Genomic DNA, 24,794 nt, shown 5'->3' on the forward strand with positions numbered 1-24,794 from the left:
TGCCAGACAAGCTGTACTTGCTACCTGGGAGTCTAAAACGCTGATGGAACTGATATTCGGGTGACACTCAAGTCAAGTGGACCCAATTTCGGCGAAGTCTGGACGGTCTGTGACAGCCAAATCCTCTGCTTGCACCTTCACGATGGTGGGACTGTTAGTAATCCTGGGTATAACCTCCATGCACAAGTACATGGTGGGTGACCACCCAGGTGTGAACCAACGTAAGCAGGGGTCGAGGTGTGGTGCTCACACCACATGGAGGAACGCCGCCCCTCTTTGTTACCAGGCAGTACTAGGTGGTAGATGACTCTCATCAACCGGTGAAATACCACCACTTTGCTTATTGGAGGCTTGAAGTGGTGGAATCCATGTTTACTCTCTAGGGCTAAGTTCCAGTCAACCCTTCCCTATCTCTTCCATCATGCAGTGTGATTGATGACTTTTGAGGTTATGATGAATGTCGTGGCGAGATCCAATATTCCTTACATTTCGAGGGTACAGCTCTGAAACGGTGTTTGCAGGCTGGCCGCTAGGTAGTACACCAGACCGAACCTATTGGTAACTCTCTAGGAGGCTTCCGGATCAGCTAGTGTATAATCTTGCTACCTCTACTCTGCCAGATAGTGACTGGAGGGAGTCCGAGTAGTGTGTATGCAGGGAGCATTGTCGAGGCCACGTTATATCAAGGATCTGGGTATATTCTTACCACGTGTACGCCATATCCAAAAATTTCATTACTTCATACAGCATGTCCCACCCACTTTTTCTTACTATTGAATACACCATGAATTGTCAAACTAATAGAGCAAGCTTATCTGCGAAAAGATCTAAACCTCCCAAGCACTTCCTAATTCATTTCACAAATATACGTGGTCTCAATTCTAATCTAAACGATGTCCATTTCCACTTGCAGTCTGCCAAACCCCATGTACTTTTTCTGACACAATCTCAGTTATCGGTTGATTCAACTACTGCTCATCTCAGATACCCAAATTATTCGCTGTATGATTCCTTTCGCCTCAAAGGTGGTACTTGTGCATATGCCCGTTCTGATATTCCCTGTCAGAGACTTGGCAATTTGGAATCTTCTCTCTACCTCATTGTGTCAAATTCATCTGTTGTCTCTACTGTTCTCCCAACTCCACTAATCACTTGGAGCTTTTTGACTTCCTTTGCAACTTGACTTTCTCCAGTCCAACTTTCCTAACAGTGAGGTAATTTTACTTGGTGATTTTAATGTTCACAACTCCAGCTGGCTTCTGTTTTCTAGTCACACCGACCCAGCAGGTTGAGATGCCGAGGCTTTTGCAATTACTAATGACCTAGCACAGATTGTTCATTTAACTACAAGAATACTGGACAATCCTAATCATACAGCCAATACGCTTGATCTTTTTCACACAAACAACCCTTCTAAGTACACGGTCGAAGTGAGAGGTCCTTTAGGCACTTCAGATCACAACTTGGTGATTGTCTCTTCTCCAATGGAACCTTTATCTCATGGCTATTCCCAACCTCGTGTTGTTTGGCATTACAATAATGCAAAACCACATTTCAAAGTTTTCTTTTCCTTGGGCGAATTACTGTTTCAAAACTTCTGATGTCAGCATTTGCTCAGATAGTGTCAGTGAAATTATTCTTGCAGGAATGGAATCCTGTATCCCACACTCCACTTTAAAATCTTGTCCTTTATCTAAACCTTGGTTTTCCAATAAATGTGCTAAGGCTGTTCAAGAGAAGAATGTTGCATATCGTAATTGGCTTGTTTCTAATTCTTCAATTTCATTTTCTGCTACACCAAAGCTTGCAACAATTGTAAAGCAGTTATTAATCAGTCCAAACTAGAGTTTGAACAGGCTAAGAGTAGAAAACTTGCTTCTTGCCTTAATGGTAGCTGAGCATTCTGGTCTCTTGCCAAAGTTATTGGCCGCAACTTTTGCCCATCTCTGCTCCCACCTCTGTCCAAACCAGATGGTTCTGTTGTCACTTCAGCCAAGGATAAAGCTGACCTGCTAGCATCCCATTTTCCTTCCAGCTTATGTATTAATGATCTTGGTAAAACACCTCACACCATTCTCAACACGCTCTATTCAGTGCCTCCTGTGGTCTTCCGTCAAAAGGATATCAGAAGGATTTTGATGAATCTTGATTCTAAGACAGCTCCAGGTCCTGACGGTATTTCTCCACTTGTTCTCAAAACCTGTGCTCCCTAACTTACTCCTATTCTTTTCACTTTCTTATTCCAAAGGTGTTTTTCCTTCTGCTTGGAAATTTGCTCATATCCAGCCAGTTCCTAAAAAGGGTGACAAATCCCTCCCATCCAGTTATCATCCCATTGCAATTACTTCTACTCTTTCTAAAGTAATGGAGAAATCAATTAACTGCCAACTCTTAAACTACCTAGAAACCTTCTATCTGAACAACGATCACCAGTATGGATTCTGTCAGTGTCAATCCACTGGTGATATTCTGGCGTATGTTACCCATTTATGGACTAATTCAATGGAAAGGTTTGGTGAAACACAAGTAGTTGCTCTTGACATCTCAAAGGCTTTTGATCGTGTTTGGCATAAAGGTCTTCTAAACAAGCTTCCATCTTATGGTTTGCCAACTGTTTTTAGTAATTTGTTATCGAGTTTTCTCTCTGATCGCTCACTGAGGGTGATTGTAGATGGCTCTCTGTCTTCTAACTTCTCCACTAATGCCAGTTTCTCCCAAGGTTCAGTTCTTTCCCCCACTCTTTTCCTCTTGTATATTAATGACCTTCTTCCATTGACTGGAAATCCTATCCATAGTTTTGCCGATGATAGCACATTGCATTCCACTTTCCATTTTGAGAAACTTTCTCCTGCTCAATCAGCTTCAACTTCTCGAAAATCTGCTACCAATTCCTTAAATGCTGATCTTCAGGTAATTCTCCAGTGGGGCAAAGACAACTTAGTTGATTTCAACCCTTCTAAAACTTAGTCTTGTCTTATATCTCGCAAAAAGGATTCTTCTGCTCCTATGCTTATCTTTAGTGACACTCCGATTTATAGGCAAAATGATATATCTCTTTTGGGGATTACCCTGACTTCTAATCTCTCTTGGCACAAGCACATTACAAATATTGCTTCCTCTGCATCTAAAAAACTTGGTTTTCTCTTTCGCTGTCGGCGTTACTTTTCTTCCAAACAGCTGCTCACTCTGAACAATATTCCATGGCAAGTGTGCCCTGCCATGGAATATTGTTCCCACTTCTGGGGTGGTGCCCCCAAAACCTCTCTCAGGCTTCTTGATTCCATTCAGAAGAGGGCAGTTAGGTTAATTAACGATTCATCTCTAACAGTGTCTCTCCACTCGCTTTCTCATAGACGTACTGTTTCTGCTGCATGCCTCTTCTACAGATACTTCCACGTGCACTGTTCATCTGAATTGGCTTCTATAATTCCCACTCTCTCTTTCAAAACAGTCCAAACCCATGCCGCCACCAGCCAACATCCATTTACTGTCCAACTTCAAACCCACAGAACCAACTTTTCATCTTCCTCATTTATTCATTCAACTGCCGTTTTCTGGAACAACCTTCCTTCATACGTATTTCCTGAAAATTACAATCTACAGACGTTCAAGTCCAATGTCAACAAATATCTTCTTTCGTCTTCTCAACCTCCAACTCAAGCACAGTACTAAGTACTATAGGTTCTAATACCTCTCTTGTTTGGGGTTCACATAAAAAAAAAAAAAAAAAAGTCTGAGCAAGAGGTAGGATGCTATCAGCATTCAACTTACTGTCTCCAGATGTTGCAATTTGCAGAACAGGTGTTTTCTGGTAAGAGTACCTATTTGTATCCTGAACTAATCTTGTTGCTCTTCTCTCACCCGTGGACTATTGGAACAACAGTCCACATCCCTCAAAAAATGAGGCTTCTAGACCTCATTTTACTTATACAATGGGGTAATCACCTCCTTATCCCTGCTGAAAAAATTTCAATATTTTATATTAATGATATTGATATATCATTAATAAATTTTGATATAACATTGACAAAACCCAGTGAGCTGCTGTGGCAGCCTGGATGCACTACTCAGAGAACTTCATAACTTCATATTTGACTGCACAATAAGGGATAGCCGACCAGGCTAGCCGGGTGGGTAAAGTGCCTGCCTGGCAACCCAAAGGTTGCGGGTTCGAATTCCGCCTCGGGATCAAAGTACTGCAAAAACCTTGGGAGGTGCATTATGGCCACAGAAGCTGATGCAACAACAACTGCCAAAAAAAAAAAAAAAAAAAAAAAAAACAATAAGGGATTACCGCTACTCTTATGCAATATTAAACCTTGCATTTGTTAATATTAAACTTTAGCTCATTTTTCTCAGCCTATCTTATTTTTTTAAGATCTTTTTGCTGTAACTTATGCTGATTACTCTCATTAATCACTCTGTCAACTTTTGCATGATCTGCAAACTTAGGCATTAAGCCTAATATTCCTTCATCAATATCATTAATAAATATAGGAAGCACATCTAAGGCATGGTTGAGAAATTTTAAATACTCATTGCAACCAAGACAATTTGGTAACATGTTACCAGATTATCTTGCTGTGCAGCCAAGAACAGACAAGGCCTGCTTTACAAGAAACTCCTTGCACAACCTGGAAACATCTTAAGACCAAAAATCATGTTTCCTATTCTTTAGGCCAGAAAAACTCTGTTGGCGTTATCTTATCTGCATGGTATTCTGGTTGTGCAAGGAGTTTCTTGTAAAGCAGACCTTGTCTGTTCACAGGATCTTCTGTATACTTGTGTAATAGCCACATATGGTAAGCTCTTTGTGGCAGAAAGTATGTAAACTGTGCAGTGTATGGACTTAAAAAAAATGTGTAATCCCTAATTAAGTTTTGATTAGGAACTGTCACACATTTGATCGATAGCAACATTTTATTTCATTTTCATAATAATTAAATGATACTGCAAGACGAATTGTTTTTTTAAATGGGTTGAATTATATGACAACACACAAAAATTGTGATTTTAATCAAATAAAATTTGCATATGCTTTACTGCGTTCACTTTTTGATCATGGGAATCATTCTTTTCCCAAAACGAGTACTCTGTGTTAAAGTTTGAGCACATGTTCAACTTAAATGATGAAGTCACTGGTTAAAGAAGGATCATTTACACAAGACTGCAGTTATATAGTTCAGACACAGCATGGGTTTGTTAAGGAGAAGTCTTGTCTGACCAATTTGATTGCACACCATGATATGGTCACAGAAACTGGATGCAAAAAAAAATTTTGATATCACATACTTGAATATATTTGCATGTGTCCAAATATATCTTTGGATGAATTGAATAGTATCAACAGGAAAGCTTTGATACTGTTACACATGGAAGACTGCTGAAAAAATTGGAGCAGTATGACATTAATGGCAAAATGCTGCTATGGATAAAGGGATGGCTGTTAACAGAGATTGTCAATCAGTGGACACTGCACTTCGTGGACTAATGTTATTAGTGGAGTCTCCCAAGGTTTTGGGACCATTGTTGTTTTCTCTATTTCTGAATGATATTGATGAAGGTATATCAGGCTTAATGCCCAAGTTTGCAGATGATACAAAGGTTGGCAGAGTTGTTAATGACAGTAATGACAGTACGCTACTCCAACAGGATCTTGAAAAGTTGAGTAGATTGGGTGAGAGTTGGCAATTGAAATTTAACATTGACAAATGCAAATTACTGCATATGTATAGCAGTAACATACCAACTGTGTAGTACTACACTCAGGTAGTGGAAAATGAAAAAGACCTGGGGGTTAATGTACAGTCAGATATGAAATTCTCTGAGTAGTGCGGATGGGGCTGCCAGGACAGCTCATCGGGTTTTGTCAATAATATACAGGAACTTTGCTAGCAAGGATAAGGAGGTGATTATTTCATTGCATAAGGCAATGTTCAGGCCACACCTTGAGTATTGCTTATAGGTCTGGAGGCTTCTGTTTAGGAAGGATGTAGAGCTGCTGGAACGAGTACAGTGAAGGTTAGCGAGATTGATTAGAAGGAACAAAGGGGTGCTCTTACCAAGAAAGGCTTAAGTTCTGCAAATTGCAATGTCTGGAAACTAGGCACCTGTGAGATGATCTGATTAGCATTAGCATTAGTAGAGGCATATGATGCAAGAAAGCAAGCTTATTCAGCATCAGCCAAAAAAAAAAAAAAAACCCCACTCCCATTTCACCCATCTGTTCGTTCGAAATACCTGTCCAGTTGAGCTTTAAATTTGTTTAGGCTATCAACTTCTACAACAAGTGATGGAAGTCGGTTCCACCAACCAACCACCCGCTGGCCAAAGGCAAATTTCCGCACATCTATCCGACATCCGTCCTTCCTCAATTTGAATTTATGCCCTCTGAGGTGATTATTCTGAGCAAGATGAAGAATCCCATTGGCATTGAGCATGCTCAAACCATTCAAAGCCTTATACACCTCTATCAGATCACCTCGCCGGTGCCTAGTCTCCAGACTCTGTAATTTGCAAAACTTAAGCCTTTCTTCGTAAGAGCAACCCTTTGTTCCATTCACTAATCTTGTTGCCCTTCTCTGTGATTGAGGTGTATAAGGCTTTGAATGGTTTTAGCAAGCTCAATGCTAATAAGATTTGTCTCTTGCTCAGATTACACACCTGAGGGGGCAAAAATTCAAATTGAGGAAAGACAGTTGTAGAATAGATGTGCAGAAATTTGCCCATAGCCATGAGGTGGCTGATTGCTGGAATAACTTCCATTTGTCGTTGTGAAGTCGATAGCTTAAATAAATTCAATGAAGAACTGGACAAACTTTTGGAGCAAATGGATAGGTGAAATGGGAAAGAGTTTTTTTTTTTTTTTTTCCAATTTTTGTTGCTGTATAAGCTTGCTCTCTTGCATCATATATCTCTACTAATGCCAATGACAAATACCATTATCCATGCTATTTGTCTGTCTCTAATCTGAAACACTAGCATTGATTGTGGCAACATCTCAAATTTTATATGTACAGCAGTTTCACCTTTCAGATGATGCTATAATATATATATCAATATGCTATACTGATATCCGGGGAAGAACAATGGATGCTGTTTTTAAATGGGATGAAGAAACACCAAAATTAGTGCGATTTTAAATCAAATAAAATTTGTATCTGCTTTCTGCATTCAATTTTTGAGGCATGAGGATCATTCTTTTTCCACCAATTGAGTACCCTCTGTTAAGGTGTGAGCATATTTTCAACTTAAATGCTGTATTCTTCACCTTAATGCTGAATACTTGGATTCAGTTTTTAGTAGGGGCAGAATGTGATTCCTATGGTTGAAAATTAAATGCAATTCGATTTTCCGAATCTTTTTTTTCAACTGTTGCATTGAATCTTTCCCTGCATTCATATAGTAACTTATCTTCCCCTGAATTCCAGAGTAACTTATTGACTGTGTGATACTACACTCAGGGTAGTGGAAAATGAGAGGCTTGGGGTAATTGTGCAGTTAGATATGAAATTCTGAGTAGTGCAGACATGCTGCTAGGATAGCTCCTGGAGTTTTGTCAATGATATACAGAAAGTTTGCTAGCAGCGATGAGGAAGTGGTTATCCCTTTGTACCATGGTTAGATCACATCCTCAGTATTGTACACAGGTCTGGAGGCCTCACTTTTGGAAGGATATAGATCTGCTGAAACAGGTACAGAGAAGGACAATCAGATTGGTGAAGGGAACAAATGGTTGCTCTTACCTAGAAAGGCTTTGGTTCTGCTAATTGTAATGTCTGGAGACTAGGCACCTGTGGGGGTGATCTGATTGAGTTGTTTAAGGCTTTTAATGGATTAAGTAAGCTGATTGTGAATGACATTCTTCCTCTTGCTGAGGGGTGTAAATTTAAGCTGAGGAAGGATGGTTGCAGTATACATGTGCAGAAGTTTGCTTCAGCCAGCGGGTGGTTGATTGTTGGAACACACTTCCATCTGTTGTTGTGGAAATTGATAATGCAATTTTTTTCTCATAAATTTGTACAAATTTTTGCCAGTACTTCTGATGATGAAATCTGGCATGAATAATAATTTAAGTCATCACACAATGAGAGCTTTTTTAGAAATCTTAACTTCTTACAAACTAAATGTGGGAATTAATGCCAAAGGTTTATGAAAATTAAAAAAAAAAAAAAAAAAAAAAAATTAAGCTTAATGGATTAATACAACAGCTGAATCTCTAAACTGTAATTTCAACTTTTGTTTTATACAAGTGCTTCTTAATTATGTTATACAAATTGTTTGCAGTGTCTTTACAATATTTACTATATTCCAGTATAATGATATTGGCTGTGCATCCTTTTCTCTGATACCAGAAGTGACATCTCAAAACTTTAACATTGTTTTCTATAAATTTACCCCATGGTTTTTAAAAACTCCCAAGAACATTTTCAGTTCCTTTAGTTGTTAAGTATCTATTTTAGAATTTATAACTATGAGTTATGAATCATCCTGTATAATATGCATTGCGTATGAATTGATGATATACAATATTTTAGTTTACAGTATTTTATTTTTATATGAAGACTGAAACAGGTATAAAGAGATAATAATTATATTAATTTTATATTTTAATTTTATCCAGAAAACTTTAAAATCTGGCACTCTTGGGAATTCAGATGCCAGATTTTAAAATTTTCTGGATTATAGAGAGGTATGCCTAGTGCTTGAGAAGTTTTAGAGCAACATATTTCAATAAATACTGACCACAAACAGCTGAACTTATTTATGTCTATGATCATTTATAGTTACTATCTTGTCCTTACATCTGTATTTGCAGTCATCAGGATTTAAATGGCATGGATAACACAGTGGTCCTAATTCTCACAGAAAAACTTCCCTTTATAATGAGTTGCCTTGGTATTGGAATGCCTTTACAACAGATTCCTTTAACTGCATTACAACTTTGACCAGTTAGTCCTGAAATACCTTGTCATAACAGTGTTATCTTTTAATCAAATGGCCAGTTAACCTTTTCGAGAAGCATCTGTTTGACAGTAGTAGTGCAATAGCAAGGAAACTTGTTGCACAGGCAAGTTTCTTCTGCTTTGGAATTAAAATCATTGTATTATCTATGCAATTTAATTCTATCCAATCTAATACACTGCAACCTCGATATAACGTGGGTACCAGGCGATAACTTTAATACCCACATTATAAGCATGGTCCTTCAGGCTGTCACAGACATTATCTGAGATATGTCAAGCATAGCTTGGGAGTCTAAAATGCTGATGAAACCTATACTTGGTGAAATTCAAGTCAAGTGGACCTAATTTCAGTGAAGTCTGGTAGGTCTGTAATAGCCAGATCCTCTGCTTGCAATTTCATGATGGTGGGGCTGATAGTAATCATTGGTATAACCCCCATGTGCAAGTCCATATGGCACCTATCATACTGGAGATAACCCCCCAGGTGAGAACCAGGGTCAAACAGGGGTCAAGGTGTGGCACACAAACCACAAGGAGGAATGCAGTTCCTCTGTGTTACCAGGCAGTACTAGTTGGTAGCTGACACTCATCAACTGGTGCAATAACACCACTTTGCTTATTGAAGTGATGGAACCATGTTTAGTCTCCAGAGCAAAGCAATAGCACCATCTCCCCCTCACACCCATCTCTTCCATCATGCAGTACGATTGATATCTTTTGGAGATTATGATGGACATCCTGGCAAGATCTAATCTTCCTTGCATTTCTAGGATACAGCTCTAAACCTGTGTTAGGTAATTTGGAATCTCCTTTTTTCATTCTTCTCTGCTTAAAATCTCTCTACCACATTCTGTCTAATTCATCTGTTGCTTCTATCATTCTCCCGACTCCACTAATCACTTGGAACTCTTTGAAACTTTCTCCAGTCCAACTTTCCTAACAGAGATAATTTTCCTTGGTGATTTTAACGTTCACAACTCCAGCTGGCATCTGCTTTCAAATCATACAGGCCCACCTAATCAAGATGCTGAGATTTCTGCAGTTACTAATGGCCTCACCACAGATTGTTCATTCACCTACCAGAATACAAAACAGTCCTAACCATGTAGCCAGCACACTTGATCTTTTTCTCACAAACAGCCTTTCTAAGTATATCATTGAAGTGGTCCTCTAGGTACCTCAGATTGCAACTTGGTGATGGTCTCTTCTCCAATGGAGCCTTTCTCTTGTGGCCATTTTCAACCTCATGTTGTTTGGCATAAATGAATGCCAAATGGGGTGATCTGCGACATTTCTTTTCTTTTCCTTGTTTGGATTGCTGTTTCAAATCTTCTGATGTCAATGTTTGCTTAGATCATGTCAGGGAAATTATTCTTGTAGGGATGAAATCCTTTATTCCACAGTCCACCTTAAAATCTCATCCTTTATGTGTAAACCTTGGTTTACAATAAATGTGAATAAATGTTTACAATAAATATCTAAGGCTGTTCAAGATAAGAATGTTACGTATCGCAACTGGCTTGTATCTTCAAATCTCCAGCTTCATTTTCTGCATACACCAAGGCTCGCAACAATTATAAAGCAGATAATCAGTCCAAACTAGATTTCGAACAGGCTAAGAATAGAAAATTTCCTACTTGTCCAAATGGTTGCCAAGTACTCTGCTCTTACCAAAGCTATTGTCTGTAACTTTTGCCCATCTCAATTCCCACCTCTTTCAAAGCCAGACGGATTTCAGAGGGATTTTGAACAATCTTGATGCTAAAAATGATCTCCAGATCCTGTTGGTATTTCTTTACTTGTTTTCAAAACCTGTGCTCCTGAGCTTACTTCTGCCCTGTGTCACCTTTTTTCACTTTCTTATTCCATAGGTGTTTTCCATTTTGTTCATATCCAAGCAGTTCCTAAAAATGGTGACAAATTCCTCTCATCCAATTATCGTCCCATTGCACTTCTACTTTTTTTAAAGTAATGGAGAATTCAATTAATTGCCAACTCTTAAACTATCTAGAAACCTTCCATCTGATCGATGAATGCCAGTATGGATTCCATCAGTGTCAATCCAATGCTGATATTTTGCCTTAAATTACCCATCTATACACAAATTCAATGGAAAAGTTGGGTGAAACATAAGCAGTTGCTCTTGTCATTTCAAAGGCTTTTGATCATGTTTGGCATGAAGGTCTTCTAAGTAAGCTTCCATCATATGGTTTTCCAACACTGCTTTATGCAATTGGGTATCCAATTTTCTCTCTTACCGCTCACTGCGGGTGATGGTAGATGGCTCTGTTTTCTAACTTCTCCACTAATACTGGTGTTCTCCGAGGTTCAGTTCTTTCTCCCACTCATTTGGTATTCTCAGAGGTTCAGTTCTTTCTCCCACTCATTTTCTCTTGTACACTAATGATCTTCCATTGATCAGAAATCTTATCCATAGTTTTGCTGATGATAGCACACTGCATTCCTCCTTCCAGTTTGAGAAACCTTGTCCTGCACAAACAGCTTCAACTCCTCGAATATACTCTATCAATTTCTTAAATGCTGCTCTCCAGGTAATTCTTTAGTGAGGCAAAGATAACTTAATTTCAATCCTTCTAAAACTCAGTCCTGTCCTATCTTGCAAAAAAAAAGGATTCTTCTGCTCCTATGCTTATCTTTGATGACACTACGATTTCTTGGCAAGATCATATATGTCTATTTGGGGATTACCCTGATTTGTAATCTCTCTTGGCATAAGCACATTACAAATATGGCTTCTAGACTCCATTCAGAAAGGGCAGTTAGGTTAATTAATGATCCATTTCTTACAAAATTTCACGTGTCTCATAGACGTTCTGTTTCTGATGCATGTCTTTTCTATAGATATTTGCAATGGCACTGCTCTTCTGAATCGGCTTCTATAATTCCCGCTCTGTCTTCGAAACCACTCTGAACACATGCTGCAACCAGTCAACATCCTTTTAAAACTCACAGAACCAACTGTTCTTCTTCCTCATTTATTCATTCAACTTCCCTTTTCTGGAACAACCTATATTCGTGCATATTTCCTGAAAATTACAATCTACAAAAATTCAAGTCTAATGTCAACAAATATCTTCTTTCATCTGCTCAACCTTCAACCCATGCATGGCACTAAGTACTATAGGTTTTAATACCTCTCATACATGGTAGTTCTAATAATAATAAAAAGAAATTAAATCCTGCTTGTCACAAAAACAGATGAAAGTATAATATAGTCACAAAAACAGATGAAAGTATAAGATAATCTGCAAACATCTTATAAAGAGAGAAATGTCACTTTTTTGTATAAATTCTTAATGACAAATGCATTATTGATACAAGTGCCAAATTACTTCCCTAATATTTTTGGCTTGTAAAATGTTGATTTTTTTGTAATTATGCTGGATTTTAAAGTATTGTGGATTGTAAAGTTCCAGATTTACAGAGTTTATGGTATAATTAGCACATTATGTTATATATCAAAAAAATTTGCATCTTTCTATTTCATTATTCTCATGTCAAATTTTCTTTCTATTTTTATTTATTTATTTTTTTTCACTTTTGAAATTTCATTAAACCAACCCTCAGATAAGTTTTGCATGTTCACATATGCTTAGTTATTTACTGGTAAATGCTTAGAGTTTTTTTTTTTTTTTTTATATAGTTACTCTTGTATGTTGTTATTGAGCTCGCCAAATGTGAAGTGAAAAAATACATGTAATTGACATTGGTTTTAGGAGCTGGCAGACAGATTAGCAGCTATGCTAAATTTTAACCTTCAACAACTGTGTGGACCCAAATGTAAGAATCTGAAGGTAAAGAATCCAGATAAATATGGTTGGGAACCTAAGCGGCTATTGGACCAGTTAACAGATATCTACTTACATTTAGACTGTGATCAGTTCGCCAGAGCTATTGCTGCAGACGAGGTTAGTTTTTGCTGTTTGGCCTATTGTGATTAAAACCATCTTCTGTTTATATTTAGTTTGAAGATATGATATATATATATATATTTAGTTTTACTTCTAGTAAAGTAACACACACATCAAAAACAGACTTCTGCAGGAGCTGCAATTCACTTTTAAGATAACACTTTATTCCAAAGACTCCCAAAAGAACACAGTATTTTCACTACCTAATTACCAGCCATTTTGATGGCTGTAAACCAAATTGAATATAAGAAGATAGTAAACAGCATATTTTTACAGACTTGCTTAGTTCATATGCTTAGTTATATTGCCTTGCAGATTACTAATACCACAGCACACACAGTTCTTCAGTAGATATATTCAGTATCAAAATTATTGCAAAGAAATTACAATATCAGATTCTGTTGGTTCCTGGGCCACATAGGAATAACTGGAAAAGAAAAAAAGTAGACAAAGTAGCAAGAGAAGCTGCCCATGTCTTTCAGTCAGTACTATAGAGCGATTCGAAATTCTTCATCTACCAAAGCAGTATAAAACAATGGCAATAGTTAGATAAGACTAACAACAAACTTTATCTAATTAAACAAAAGCTTTAAGCATGGCATGCTAACTGCAATATAGCAAACATGAAGATGTTTGCTATATTGCAACTGTGACCCTTGCTCAGTTATGAATTGGGCATACACACAACTCACTCCTATTATTAACTATATGGTGCAAGGAAGCCTGAGGCTTATACTGCACCAGCCAAAAAAAAAAAAAAAAATTCCTGAGTTACCCTGTGAGAGAGAGAGAGAGAGAGAGAGAGAGAGAGAGAGAGAGAGAGAGAGAGAGAGAGAGAGAGAGAGAGAGATCTCCAAGAAAAAGGAAAATGGTGATATCCAGCCCAGGACCCTGGGTGTGCCAAGCCCATACTCACCAGATGTACTCAGAGGTGAAGACCTCCTCAGTGCCATAACTGTCAAGTTCCACAAATGGTACAGCTCTTTATTGTGAACTGTCTATCATTTGTAAGGGAACTTTTAGAGTGTTTTAGGCTGTAATAAATGCACATAACAACCTAACTCAAAATTATTTTAGATGACTGGCCAAATATTACTCATGTTTTCTTTTTTCTCAAGTTAATTGCCACTTCCAGCATATGTAAAAGTTTATATTACATCATTTATGTAGGAACTATGATTATGATGCAGTAGAGTCATGGGAAGTGAAATCCATATCTTAGCTAGGACCATTATAACCTAAGTTGCTCTTGTGTACCAATAGCTCTCAAACAACAACCTCATTCTGTACATAATAATGAGAAAGCTATGTTTGCAACTTAGTGCATCATTTCTTAGCAAATCTGATTTGCTCATTGCTGTATACAGAACAAGGCCATGCTCTTGTACAGTAATATTTATAAATTATAGCATGAAGCTTTTGTCATAAATTTACTTATTGTGTTTTTTGCTTCAGAAACATAATGTCTGAAATATTTATGGAACAGCATGCAAATCTAAAATTTCTAGTTAGCAAAAGTTATGAATTGTTACAAGAAATTCATGGGATTGTTAGATAACCTGATAAAAATATTGAAAAAGCGCAGGGAACTTGTTCATCTTCTTCTTTTTGGATTTCTCCATTGTATCAACAGTTATCCTCAACCTCACTTTTTTTTTTTTTCTTTATAATTTAATTTTGTTTCTGCACTCTTTTCTGTCCTCCCAGTCTCTATTCTTCAATTTCCTCTTTTCCATAGCTGCCCTCGCTCCATGTGCGAGGGCAGCTATGGAAAAGTTACCCTGTGCTTTTAGGTCTTCCTCTCCTTTTCCTTCTAGTGGGGGGGGGGGGTGTCCATTCCATTTCTTTTTTAGGTAATCTCTTTTCCTCCATTCTAAACATTTTTGTTCTATTTTGTCAATGATGTTTATTTGGGCATCCATTGCTTTTCTTATGTCTTCATTCCGAACTCTTTCTAGTTTAGATCTATGGGCTGATTCTTTCCAAAAATTCATCTCGACAGCTAGCAATTTCTTCCTTTGCCTTTCCTTTATAGTCCAAATCTCAGATCCATATAGTAAGATACTCTGAAAAATTGCCTTATATAGTGATTGTTTGATTTTCGGGAGAATGTTATGGCTCCATAATATTCGATTCAACATTCCCAAGACCTTTCTTTCCTCATTAATTCTCCTTGTAATCTCATCTTCAGATGAACCATCTATCTGCACAATAACTCCTAGATATTTAAACTGCTTCACATTCTTTATCTCTGCTTCATTTACACTCAAAATGTCCCTTGTTGAATTCATGTATTTCATCTTATTAAAATTTATTGTCAAACCCAATTGTCTGTATTGTTCCAATAGCTTTCTGCACATGTAATCAGCATCCTCCGCAGCAGTACCTGGTCGTCTGCGAACAAAAAGTTTGAAAGGTAGATGTTTTGAGCCACACACAATTCCATTGGTCTGCATCTTTGGGACTAAGCCTCCAGAGTCACTTCCACGTACAACTTGAATAACATGGGGCACCCTTGTAGCAAGCCTTTTGATGTTTTGAATTTCCTTGATATTTCTGACCTAATTTTAATGCAACAAGTGTTATTTTTGTATATTTTTTTAATTATGTCGATATCAGTGGTTGTCGTATTGACATTTTTTCCATGGCATTCCACAGCATCTTTTTTGGGACACTGTCATAAACTTTTTCCAAGTCAATATCCTCCTATCCTATATCCTCCAATAGCTTGGCATTTTTCCAGAATCTGCTTGACCATGAATCAATGGTCAAAGAGGACTGCCCAGCTGTAAATCCACACTCCTCCTCTGAAATCCTTATTTCTTTCTCCAGTTTAGTTTCAGTATCCCACTAAAAAGCTTTGCAATTGGGTTTAAAACACAGATTCCTCCATAGCTTGAGCAATTTCTTCTATCCCCTTTCTTAAACACAGAAGTGATGTATCCCAGTGTCATATCCAATGGTATTTCTTCTCCTTTACATATTTTGTTAAATAGTCTCGTGAGCAGTGAGATGATTTTTCCTCCATATTTTAGCAGCTCCATGTTCATTCCACCAGGTCCAATTGCCTTTCCTTCCTTTACTTCTATTTCTCCAAGCTAATCCTTACTTCTCCTATCAAGGAAGTTTCAACTTCATTATCTCTAAATTCTTCTCTGTTTTCACTCAGTAGATCTCCATAATATCTATACCATTCTTCTAATTTTATTACATCGAGATTAGCCTTTTGTTTATGTGATTTTCACAAGTTCTTCAGCACCTTCCATGCTGCAGCAGATCTCTCACATCCTATCTTACTGTTTACTTCTGCACAGGTTCTATTCCATGCCTCATTTTTTGCTTTGTCAATTTTAGTTCTCCTTTATTTTTCTCCCTATAGATGCTCCTATCTTCATCACTTTTAGAGCTAAGCCATCTGAGGTATGCATCCTTTTTTTCCTTTATCAATTCTTTTAACATTGAATTTATCTATGTACTTGGTGTCTTTTTATCCATTCTGCCCAATACTTCTCCTGTGATCTTCATTACTGTTGTTTTAAGTGCTCATAAATGTCATTTGTATTCTTTCTGTAGCTGCTATCTAATTTGTGGTTTAGTCTTCATCTGTAGAGATCCACGATACTCTCTTCCTTTAGGGATTCAACATTAAACCTATTATCATCAATTTGTTCATTTTTGGATTCGTAATTATTTCTTTCCTTTCCTTTCCTTTCCTTTTTTGGTAGATCCACGGAAACACCAATTTGGCCTTCACCAGAAAGTGATCAGATCCGCAGTTTGCTGCTCCTCTTTGGGCTTGAACATCTTTAACCTGGATTGTACTTCGCTGCTTAAAAATTACAAAGTCTATCATCAATTTCAGTTCCCTTGTTTCTTGCATCTATGGATACTTATGTATTTCTTGATGTTGGAAAAAAGTATTACCAATCTTCAGTTTGAGCTGTTCACACAATTCAGTTAACCTCTCTCCATTGTTGTTCTTTACATTTTCTTCAAATCGTCCTATGACTTTACTGTTGTAGGCCTGGCCAACTTTTGAGTTCAGGTCTCCCATAAAAAGAATTTCTCTAGTGCTTGGTATGTCATCCATAACTTCTCTCAGTTCTTTCCAAAACCCTTCTTTACACTCTGTAGGGTGTCATGTAGGTGCATAAACTCCAAAAATGATGATTCCATTTCCAAATATCTTGAATTCCACAGTTAATATTTGTTCATTAAAAAGATCCCACTTTGCCATAATTTTTCTGATTCTTTTATGTATAAGTATGGAAACCCCTGCCTTGGCTCTCCTATGTCTATCAACACTCCACAGATGAATGTACTCTCCGATCATTTCCTCACCCTTTCCTTTCTTCTTTGTTTCCTACAAAACAATCACATCCATTCCTAATTCATTTTATTCCAATAAAACTTGATCTTGGCTTGTATTTAAACCCTGTACGTTCCAGCATCCAATGTTCAAAATCCATTTTCTTTTTCCAGTTTGTCTCCGAGTTATCCCTATTTTTTTGTTAGGTCTTTTAGCATTGCTGAATTTTTACGATAAATGCTAGCCCATCGCATCAACCCCCAACCTGGGGGACCAGGGTACCTCTCGTAGTCTGGTTCCTAGTTATAGATCTGCCCTTCTTGGGTGACCCTACCATAAGCAAGCTACCGTCGATATAGCTCTATAGTTCATTGAAGCATACAAGCCCCCCCCCCACCCCAATGACAAGGTGGAGATATCTGCAGGGGAGAACGTGTTCATATTGTTAAAATAATAGGTGAAAAGTTAGGGATGAACAATGTGTTGTCAAAGTTTATTCATCAACCTCAGAAGGTGGTGGTCTGTCTGAAGATGCCAAAAAATTGGCTCATGATCAGTGACCAAGGCAAGTACAGGTTTCTATTGACCCTATGTGCAAAATTCAAGAAGACTCAAAATTTATGGATAATGTTATGATGGAAACACAAATTTTTCAGTATGGTCCTAAGACCTTACTGAAATTCTTCAATTTTTCCAGTAGGGATAAGGAGGTGATTATCCCATTTTATAAGACAGTGGTTAGGTAACATCTTGTCTGGAGGATTCATTTTAAGAAAGGCATGTATCTGTTGGAAATGATGCAGAGAATAGCAATGAGATTAGTGAGAGGAACAAAAGGATAATCTTACCAGGAAAGGCTTTATTTAATGCTGATGGAATTAGCATTAAACTTGCTCAGATTTCAGTCTGTGGAAGGATGGTTGCAGAGTCGATGTGCAGAAATTTTCCTTCAGCCAGCAGGTGGTCAGTTGTAAAAAAAACTCCCATCTGGTATTGTTGAGGTGGATATTTTGAATAAATTCAAGGAAGAACTGGACAGGTGATATGGAACGTGTTGACTTTTTTAAAATTTTTTTTGGCTAATGTTGTATAAGGTTGCTTTCTTGCATCCTTTGCCACTGTTAATGCAAATACTAAAGACAAATGATCCCTCTCATTCAGACACTTGGCTATCTTTCAGAAATGTACCAAAGACAGAGGATATATAAATGCAAATGGCAAACTATTTTCTGGTTTATTAAGCAAGTGAAGTGAAATAACTAAGCTCTCACTTGTTCACCCCCCCCCTTTCAATACCATTCCTCACAAATGCTTCATGATCCAGATTTTAGCTCTGTGCCAGTACACTATTCTCATTGCTATTCAGAAATAAGAATGGAGTATTTGTTGTGCATTGTAATATGTTTGTCTGACAATGAAGAAAGCTTAGGCTTCAGAAAGCTCTGGGGTTAATTTGTCATTTTTATTTTTTTTAATTTTATTGTTTTTTTTATGTAATTTTATAGCCTTTAAATTATACAGTTATGACGCACCATTTTAATTTTATATTATGTGGGCTGCTTTAATTATTGAATTACTCTAGTGCAGGGGTGAACAACCTCCGGCCTGCATTTGTTTTCAAAATATATATAATAAACGGTGGGCCGTTTATATATATATTTTTGAATTAATGGAATTTCTGATGTAAAATTAGAAAATACTCTGCGCATTGCTATGACAAATATTGATTCACTGATTAAAATAAAATATATTCCGATTTTTGTTACTGGGATTGTATTTTCGTAATTTTATCTTGAATTTGTATTTAATTTTTCTTATTAATAAAATTAATTATATGTACGTGTATATAAATATTACAATAAATAACAGAAAACTGTTATTTATTGTTTATGACAATAAATAACAAACTGTTTATGACAATTTTTTTCATTATACACCATTTTAATAATTTTAAAAATCATGGAAAGCTAAAAATATTTTGGCCCCCCTGTACCTCACAGGCATTTTATTTGGCATGCCATTTATAAAGGTTGCTCACTTCCTCTAGTGCCATCTGAATATGCAGGAAATTGATATAGTTATTTCAATATGCAAGGGGCCTTTTGGGTAATTTAATTTACTAATTTCAATATTGCTATCAACATTTATGAAGTTGTCAAGTGAAACTGCCTTTCATTAAGCCAAATCAGGAATTACAGTTTTCCAGCTATCACATGGAACTTTACATTCTCTTCACCCACAATAGAACTTATTAGACCAGCTAACCTGAAACAGTATGCATTTGTGTTTTCTGTAATAGCAAACCATACTTTGCTATTCTCATGGCCTGCACTAAATTGATTCCAAGAGTATTGCCATCCTCTCTGTTCTGGATAAACTTCTGTATGACTTTCCAATATTTTTTCTTAAAATTCCGCATCTTTCCTTTGTCCAATGGCTGAAGTTTGATGTGGTGTTTAACAGTAGGAATTAATCAGAAATGGCAGTTAAAATGTTTGAAATAATATTGTTCACAACATTATTTTGCACGGTTCATTGTGCAATTATTAATTAACTACATGATTTTTCTTTTTTTTTTTTTTTTCATCTGCCGTGATGTGATCTAACTTCAACCTTTTAGGGAAAAAAAGAATTAGGCCTTGTGATTTTCAATGTATTGCATAGTGAGTTGTATACCAGAAAAATATTGCAGCTTCATTGAATTTTCAGTTGCCGGAATGGGTAATTTTTGTGTTCTTTTCATGTTGTTACCCAAGAGAAAAGTTAAACATTCTTTACTATGTTTACTGCCAGTGATAAGAATCATCTTTCAGTCACCCTTGTATTTGGTAAACACTTAAAAATAAATCTGTCTCATCTGCACAGTGAATATAAATACATCATTGGGGCTATAATCTTTTTGAGTTTCAAATTAACCTTTGTGCCATTTATTATAGACCTCATCACTAAAATTTGAACTTGCACCACAGATGTTTAGAAAAATGATATGTCTTTATTGAATATAGTAGCCATCCATTACTATCCTTAAACTTTCATGATTAAGATATTTAGCAAATTATCTAATTATCTCACTTAAAGGAATGTTGTTTTCTGAGCAACGAGAAAATCAGTTTAATAAAACATTGGTATATATCTGGATACTTTACTGTGTTATGTGATATATTATGGTAGGAAGCGGGGGAGGAAACAGTTACCTTAAGGTCACCTCACTTCATCTTTTCTTCCATATTGTTAGTAGGGAGCAGGAAGTCACATGTTGGTGACCTTGAGACATCCCCCTTCCTATTTTTCCCTCCCTCCCTCCCTTTAATACTATCATAATAGTACTATCCTCTTCTTAGCTATCGGAATGGACATGCAAAGTATCACCTTTGAGGAGAAAGACAGTGAATAATTTGGGCATCTGAGATGAGCAGCGGTTGAATCAACCGATAACTGAGATTCTGTCAGAAAAAGTGCATGTGGTTTGGCAGACTGTAAGTGGAAATGGACATCACTGAGACCACGTATATATTTGTGAAATGAACTAGGAAGTAAATTTGCTAATTGTCTTCATCTTTAGGAATGTAAACTTCATAATTGGCAAGTTCTTCTCATGTTCTGAAATTGTTTCCCTTTGTATTTTCAGATGTCTAAAATGATGTAGGTTTCTCTGTCTTTGTTGCATACAAAATAATTTTAATTTCAGATTAAATAGTGAAATGTCACTATGTCAGCAGATAATTTGTTACTCTTAATTTAATGAGAAAATTGGAAATTAAAAAAATGAAGAGCAGAAATCCATTCAAGATTTAATGTAATAAATAATAGAAATCCACATTCTGTTACTTCTCTTTGAAAACCATTGCATGACACAAAGAAGAATTGCTGTCAAACCACATATTTGAATTCTTAATGAAACCAACTTTGTACTCTAATTTTATTCACATATATTAGTTGTTATATACACTGGATTGTCCAATAGTAATATGCTAACTTTGGAATTAGCTTATGACAGTTTTTATGCATGTGTTGTCTGATGTAAATTCATGTAACTGATTTATTGAAGAATCTAACTAAGTCTGATTTAAATGAAAATATCATGTTTACTGTATGAATAAAAATTCATATACATTCAGAATTGTAATAATATTGCTTTTTGGAAATTCTTAAATTGAAATTTAATTTTTAATACCCTTAATTTTGAGTTATTTATAGGTTTCATTGATAATTAAAAATAAAAATTTGAAACTCCATTTATTCTGATAAAGATAATACTTTTCTAGCGTTCATATCGTTGGGAACTTTTTGAAGATGCTGTTGCAAGAATGAAAAAAGCAATGATCAAAACAGAACTTCAAATAATGCAGTTTCAAGACTTAGCTACAAGAGTACAGCAGTTTGTCATTCAGAATATGAAACAAGAAGTAGATTTTAGTGATGCACCGGAAGAATTTAGAGGTACCATTATGAATGAAAAGTATTTATACTGTATTTATTTGAAACTAGTTATGGCCAATGCCATAAGACCAGGCCCACTTAGCTGTCCAGACCACTTAACTTTGCTACTGACTGGTGTACCTTTCCATACAAACTGCTAATTTTGTTAGGTTTTTTTTTTTTTTTTTTTTTTCTTACATCATGTTTTATGAAGATAAAATATGACATTTTATCTTCATAAAACATCATTTTTGGCACTATCTTCCTGAATTGAAAAAAATGGAAATGGCGCATTAGCATCATTTTTATTCAGCAGTAAACCAAGTTTTTGAACTTAACATAAGTTCAGAACTGGAGTTGGTAGTCTTATACATTGGATATTTGCTTAGTGTATAAGGATGAAGCATAGTTGTTGCCTTATAAAATAAAAAAATATATATATTTTAAATGCCACATTGCCGACTGGGCTAGCTAGGTGGGTAAAGTGCCTGCCTGGCAACCCAAAGGTCGCGGGTTCGAATCCCGCCTCGGGCTTGGATCAAAGTACTGCAAAAACCTTGGGAGGTGCATTATGGCCACAGAAGCCGATGTGCCAACAACTACAAAAAAAAAAAAAAAAAAAAAAATGCCACATTAAAATTTCATGAAGGTTACAGATAACTTGATTGAACTAAACTTACCTCATAAAACTGTATATTAATATATTGAGAGAATATAACAGAGAAATAATGAAAAGAAAGGCAGGAAAAAAGAAAGAGAGAAAGGAACTAATTTCTTCATTTATTTCAAGATTTTTCTTCCATAGTGCTCTCAATATATTAATATTGATTTGTAAGTTTAGTTGTCAAGTTATCAGTCAACTTTATTAAGTACACAGCTACCAGCTCTAAGATGAAGAATCTGTCTTTGTTATTCAGTTTGATCCTTCTCTTAGAGGACTGCACAGGCCGAAATTTTTGAATTTTACCCAGCTCAACCTGAAGACGTGTACTCAACCCATACCTGAACCCAAAGGCTATTATTCCTACCCAATCTCTACCTGACCTTTGGCTGAGTCAGGCCGAAACATGAAGACCAGGCCCACTGAACCTGTCCAAACCACTTGACTTGGCTACTGACCGGTGTACCTTTCCATACAAACTGCCAATTTTGTTAGGATTTTTTTCTGACATCATAGTTATATAATGTGATTAAACAAGTTATTTACAACACCCCCCTGATGTTTGTTCTTAGAAGTAATAATTCCTACTACTTTTTTTTTTTTTTTTGTGTGCTCAAAGTGAAACCAATATTTACTCATTCCACTTTTGTGCTAAAGGTTTAGCAGACACCACTTGAAGAGTGCTGCCATGCAATTAGCACAGTTGCATAGCTGCACTGTCTTAGACCACAAGTATATATCAATTTGTGGAATTTTTTAGAATTATTCCATATACCATGAAGCCTCTGTGTCAGCTTATCTGATGTTTCTGCACCTATAAGGTGCTGTAAGTTTTGTGTATTTATAACACATGATGATGTATCCTGGACCATATTGTGGAATTAAAAACATTAGGTACTGTTCTGAACATTGTGCTATGACTATAAATAAATGAAACATATGGAGATATACTTATGATTAAAAAAAAAAAACACACTAACCTATATTTTCATTTCGTTATCTCTCTATACATTAAAAAAAAATTTTCCTCCTAGTGATATTTATTCGAGCCAGTGGGAGTAGAGGGTAGGGCAGATGTGCGGAAGTTTGCCTTTAGCCAGCGGGTTGGTTGGTGGAACAGACTTCCATCCTTTGTTGTGGAAGTTGATAGCCTAAATAAATTTAAGGCTGGGCTGGACAAGTATTTGGAACGAATGGAGGGATGAAATGGGAGTGTTTTTTTTTTTTTTTTTTTTATTTTTTGACTGATGCTGCATAAGCTTGCTTTCTTGCATCATGTGCCTCTACTAATGCTAATATCACTTATTCAAGCCAATGGGAAAGAGGGCGGAGCAATTACATCACTACAAATGTTATGTAAATAATTACATAGGTCATTACCTGATTAGATTTCGATCAGTGCATTATAATGTTAGTATATTAGTATAATGTTATTATACAAATATTTACAAAAAACTAAAATGAAGTCAAACTTGGTTGTAACAGACAAGGAAATAATGAGGTTACGGCTGTAACGAGCAAAAAGCCATAATGATTTTAATTTACACATATTCCCATACAGTTGTTCACTGTTACTGCATGGATATACCGAACAAATTTTGGTAACTACGCAAACATTCTTAATTGCTTGGGTAGTCGAAAAAACCCAATTCTTGGAATAGATGAAAATGAAAAGGGCGACTTAGCTTTATGACCATTTGCATTGGATTAGTGGCCAGTTTATGACCTTGTCCTTCCGGGGGACGAGGGCTATACAATAGTGAATTGGCATTCCACTTGTCACACTACCCTATTTACAGATATGTCTTGTATTCACTGAACCATACATTTATTTCGGGACTTCCAAGAACTTTGTTTGCAGATAACTTTATCATTTTAAAGTAAAAATCAGTTAGAAATGAACTCTTCCTTCGGATGTCTACTAACAAAAGAAAGTCTCTCGATTCGCGAAAAAGTTGAAATTATTCATGAGTTAGTATGTGGTGCAAAAAATGTTGAAGTGTGTAAAAAGGTTTTTTTATCCTCTTAAAGTGTATCAACATTGTGGAAGAATAAAGATTGCATATCGGAACTGAAAAAGAACATAACAGGGGGGGAAAAAATTAGAAAGTGCTAGGTTACAAACATTGATGAAGCATTGAAGTGCTTCATCAAATACAAACAAGTGCTGGATTTTTAATAGATGGTTGGATCTTGAAAGCTCAAGAAGAAAAATTTGCTAAACAATTTGGACGCGATAATTTTGTGTGTAACAACAGTTGGCTGGATCGATTTAAAAACCGTCATAACATCATTTATGCAAAAATTAGTGAAGAATCTTGATCTGCAGATCCAATAATGGCAAATGAATGGATTGACCATGTTTGGGCACAAATCAGGAAAGATTTCAATGACAAAGACATCTACAACACCGATGAAACTGGACTTTTTATAATTTAACATCTGACAATACATTTAAATTCAAAGGGGGGAAATGTGTTGGTGGGAAAAAATCCAAGGCTCGCTTG

General features: G+C 36.4%; 1 protein-coding gene across 1 annotated transcript in view; it reads left to right on the plus strand.

The window, feature by feature from the left end:
- Positions 1-24,794, plus strand: part of Ube4B (Ubiquitination factor E4B) — a 538,247-nt gene that overhangs the window by 483,258 nt on the left and 30,195 nt on the right. Inside the window, exons 23-24 of the mRNA XM_090389644.1 lie at positions 12,704-12,895; positions 21,473-21,647. Coding sequence (XP_090245770.1) covers positions 12,704-12,895; positions 21,473-21,647 — 367 coding nt within the window. The remainder of the gene's footprint in view (positions 1-12,703; positions 12,896-21,472; positions 21,648-24,794) is intronic.

This window comes from Mastigoproctus giganteus, chromosome 2, assembly GCF_048544385.1.
Source record: "Mastigoproctus giganteus isolate SK-2022 chromosome 2, ASM4854438v1, whole genome shotgun sequence".
Lineage (NCBI taxonomy): Eukaryota > Metazoa > Arthropoda > Arachnida > Uropygi > Thelyphonidae > Mastigoproctus > Mastigoproctus giganteus.